At 40.0% G+C, this 4,371-nt stretch overlaps 1 protein-coding gene across 3 annotated transcripts; it reads left to right on the forward strand.

Annotated features, from left to right (window-relative positions):
- The first annotated feature begins 267 nt into the window (after positions 1 to 267).
- On the forward strand, positions 268 to 2,250 carry LOC144389380 (NACHT, LRR and PYD domains-containing protein 3-like). 3 transcript variants are annotated; one of them, XM_078093306.1, is made up of 4 exons: positions 268 to 503; positions 1,070 to 1,159; positions 1,260 to 1,540; positions 1,854 to 2,250. In XM_078093306.1, the coding sequence occupies exons 3-4, from the start codon at positions 1,279 to 1,281 to the stop codon at positions 1,886 to 1,888; spliced, it is 297 nt and encodes a 98-aa protein (XP_077949432.1). In that variant the 5' UTR covers positions 268 to 503; positions 1,070 to 1,159; positions 1,260 to 1,278; the 3' UTR covers positions 1,889 to 2,250. The 3 variants fall into 3 exon arrangements, with proteins under 3 accessions (XP_077949432.1, XP_077949433.1, XP_077949434.1); XM_078093307.1 differs by lacking the exon at positions 1,070 to 1,159 and having other exon boundaries at positions 333 to 503; XM_078093308.1 differs by having other exon boundaries at positions 348 to 503; positions 1,070 to 1,540.
- The last annotated feature ends 2,121 nt before the right edge of the window (positions 2,251 to 4,371 follow it).

The raw sequence follows: 4,371 nt of genomic DNA on the forward strand, positions 1-4,371 counted from the left end.
CAACGAGACACACATTCTTGGTCGTCATTACTTGCACTGATTGGAGTCAGTCAGGGTCGGTTTTGAATGAAATAAAATGTGTCACTAATTAGCACTGCCCAGTTTTCTGCTAGTTGACTTTTTAGGAATAGCAGCTACTTTTATAGAAATGCAATTTATGTATTCTCACAATTGCAAAGTCATTCGGCGGGCCACACATGCTTTACAAGGTGAAAGGATTGTTCCACAGATGCTGGTTTTGATCCTGAAACACTCTTGTTTGAGCAGTGAAGAGGATTTTGTTCACGAGGACCTTTGACCCTGCGAACGCAGCTCATACTGCATACTCTGATGGTGACGTGAGGACACACCCTCTCTGATGAAGTATAAAACGCTTTAACAAGCTGCAACGCTTCACTCCGTCTGATGGAAGCTGAAGTGAAGCAAGGAACCTCCTTTTCTACGCCGACCTGCTGAGGACAGAAGAGAGCTGCACACTGAGGAAGTTCAAGTCTACAAGCTCAGTAAGTGCAGCTGCGATTGGTTGAATGACATCGGTTGATGGTTGTGAACGTGTGAATGTTTAACGCTGGAATACAAGATGCCTCCTGTGTGAACCGGTAGAGAGAAGCTGCTGTTAAACTGCTTCATATTTCTAATTCTAAACAAGCTTAAAAATGGTGATGTGCCCCAAAAGCGATGCACGTTGAGAGTGTTTAATCTCAAACAACCAAGAGACATTATGGCACGAAAGAATACCATCTATAAGTGAAAATAAGATTTGAATCTAAAAATCTCCAACTGAAAAATATAAAATATAGAACCTAAATATAAAATATTTGTGTAAGTGAAGAATAAGAATGGAAATACATATTCAATTCAAAAATATTTTTGAGCCCAAACTCTGTACATTCATTTATTTTTATTTTGAATACATTGTTGTATTTCCCTATGTTCCAAACTCAAACTTTCAGGTTCAATTTTCTTTCTCAAAAAATCAAATCGTTTGTCCTGGATTGGGTTCCATGTACTTCCTGCTTCACAAATATTTGATTATGAATTCATGTTGTTTGATAAATGCAAATGACAGGGCGTTACTGTTGGAGGTGAAGCTGTGAACCGCCTTTGCACTTCTCAAATATACCTTGTGTCCACGAAGAGGACGCTGACTTCATCAGAGGTGCTTGGAAAGAATTATTTTTAATTGTGTATCAAAACCAATGAACTGATATAACTCCATCTGTAAAACACACTGCTTTTATTTTTTTTTTTTTATTCAGGTGTCTTTAAAAAGGACAGATGGATGTAATCAAGGGGGACCTCCTCAGGATCTTTGACATGCTCGAAGATGATGACTTCACATCGTTCAAGTGGTACCTGCGGGACCCTCCAAGCCCGGAAGACTTCCGAGCAATCCCAGCCTGTCCCCTGGAGAACGCAGACAGGAGGAAAACCGTGGACCTGATGGTGCGGTACCACGGCTCAGACTCTGTCGACTTGGCCAAAGAGATTTTGGAAAAGATTCCAAGGATGGATCTAATTGAAGAATTTGACTCTTCGGGTAAGTTGTTAAAAAGAGGAACAAAGACAGATACGTATAATAAAGATACTTAAAGATGAGGAATGTGCTTCATGTGCCGTTTCAGTCATTGTCTCCTCTCTGTCGGCTTCGTAATGCTGTGAGTCCCATTAGAAGTTGTTTGCTCACATGAAGTGTGAGCACTAAATGACTGACATTAGATTATTAACGCCCATACCATTCCTAATAAATGTTTTTAATAGCAGGGTATTATATGGTATTATTTTATTATTTATTGATTTGTCTATATGTGCGTGGGGATTATAAACTAACTATACATTTTGTTTTGTTTTAGGGGACGAGGAGGAAGAGGAAGTTAAAGAACAATGATGTGTGTGACGACAATCATCTACTCCAGCTTGGACATATTCTGTAAAATCATAATATACTGTCAAAATAGCTTGTATCCAATGCAAGAAAAAATAAAAAGTCCTTGCATACAACTTAATAAATGTGTTCGCTGTTTTGGGTTTTATTGACAACATTGATGGAATATCCTTTACCTTATGATTGCAATATTACTTTTAGCTGTTTGGGGGGTTTAAGGCAACAGGAGCAGTGGAGGTAAAGCTGATGACGCAAGAAGGAAGTTCCCTCGTAGACATATAAAAAAAAAAAAACGTATGAAGAAATACATTGTAAAATGGCATTGTAAACTGTAATTCTCAAAATAAAACCTTTTTTACATGAAATTGTGCATTATTTGGTTTGTAAAAACTGATATAGTAATCAATTTGGAAAAAGAATCACGAAATCACTTTCACAATAACTTTAAATAGTCACAATTCCATCTAACAGGTTCAACCAGATAATCAAAGTGGAGTGAAAAATAAAAACACTCTCAGGTCAGACTCTGTTGTCTTAGTGAATGTTTTTTTAAAATATAAACTCTGAACGGAGAAGATCCTGTTCCTCACTCACAGAGATTCCAAGTCTTTTTGTTTTCTTTGGGTGAAGTTCCCGTTTATTAGTTTTATACTTCATAAAACAACTGCATCAACATTTGGATCGTGATCTTGCTGCGCATCTTGGTAGCGGTAAAAATCGTGCAATCTCCCTGTCACCCATGCATCATTACCCCGTGTCAATTGCACCTGTGCCCCCCTCAAGACTCCCTGTCACAATAATACACACTGCCACCTGTGTCCAACCTGAGATTGGCTCCCAGTAGAGTGTTGTACACAAATATCATGAATGGCTCCTACACACCGGCCCCTAATTGGGGAAAGTATGCACAATTACATTCATTAAAAAAGGAGTCTTAAAAATAAAAGGTATTGCAGCATGCTTCAGGTCTTCGGGTAAAGCTGCACGACTGAGTCTTCCACCCACTTTTACCAAATCATATGTCAACACAGGATCCAATCCGGAGATATTACTGGTTTGCCTTACACCAGGTGCTCCACTTTCCAATGAACAGCTTCCTTCCTTGAATGATGCTTGCTGACTGAAGCAAATAATGGCAGATTCTGCTATGGTGATGTCCCTGTTGTTTGGAATTGTGTTGTCATCCACTGTGACGGGTAATTCCATGCAGTAATGACATTCCTGCTTCTCCTCCAGTAATCTTTCATTGAAATTCTGATTGTACTGGGAGACAAACAGCTCTTCCTGTCTGACGATTGATATCCTATTGGTATATATTGTCGAGCAGGTTCTCTGACAACAACCACTATTGCCCTTCACAGGTCCGTTAACAACCCACTCTAATAGGGTCCTCGCAGCATGAGGTCCATCATCTTGGCTGTTGATTATTTCCCAGGGCTCCATTAGTTTTGGTGCGTTAGTCCTGATCAAGATTTCCACGTCAGCATTCAATTCTGGGATACAGATTTTCTTTAGATATTCCCACCTTACAATGTCACGTTGAGTAGGGACGTTGACTTTTGAGACTAGGGTGGTTTCCTGTGTAAATGTTTCTGGGAGCTCAAAGAAATTATTATCATCCAATTTTGACACTTCCAGTCCGGTCAGTATTTGGCTTTCCACAACCTTTTCTTGGCCCATTGTGCGTAACATAATGTTGGTCTTGGTGCCCTCTACATTCAGACTCTTCATGAAACGGTTGGTACAGAATGTTGCTGTACTTCCAGGGTCCATGAAGGCGTAGGTCTGCAGTGCCCTGTCTCCTTTCTTAGATTTCAACTGGAGAGAGTAGTCCAGCCCCTGTACAACCACATGCCTGAAGAGATACAAGTACACTATTTACTGGGATTTCTTATGGTTTGTTAATTTTGTCCTTGTCCTGGATATGTAAAATAGTTGGATGTTTAAGATTGCATTGCTCACAGGTCAAACGACTTTTGCATTCCTTGCTCATGTGGCCGGCCTTTAAACATCCGAAACCGATTCCTTTCTCTTTTAAGAATTCAATTTTCTCTCATTGAGAAACTTTGGTCAGCTTTGAACACCTGAATAATGGATGTGACTCTTCGCAATAAAGGCAGGATTCTGAGGATGACTCCTTAGCTGTTAGAGGCAGCTTTGGCACCTCGTGCACTGTGGTGATAGTTGCAAAGCTACTTCCTTTGACGTTATTCCTGGGTAGCAGTTTGCTCCTATTTATAGCTACTGTTAAGAAATTCGTCAGAGATATCATTAAAAAAGTGGATGAGCCAAGAATTTGACTTGCTTTTCCAGAAAGTCCACCATGTCTGGAAACCTATGGCCCCGCCTTTCTTCTACCTTGTGAGCTGCAGACCTCCATCTTTCTGAAAACTTAAATGGCCACTTCCTTATGACGTGCCTCATATTTGATGGAATGTTCATCTCCTCCATGTATTTTATTGCTGTGATAGCGTTGCAGCAACCTC

Source organism: Gasterosteus aculeatus, chromosome 18, assembly GCF_964276395.1.
Source record: "Gasterosteus aculeatus chromosome 18, fGasAcu3.hap1.1, whole genome shotgun sequence".
Classification (NCBI taxonomy): domain Eukaryota; kingdom Metazoa; phylum Chordata; class Actinopteri; order Perciformes; family Gasterosteidae; genus Gasterosteus; species Gasterosteus aculeatus.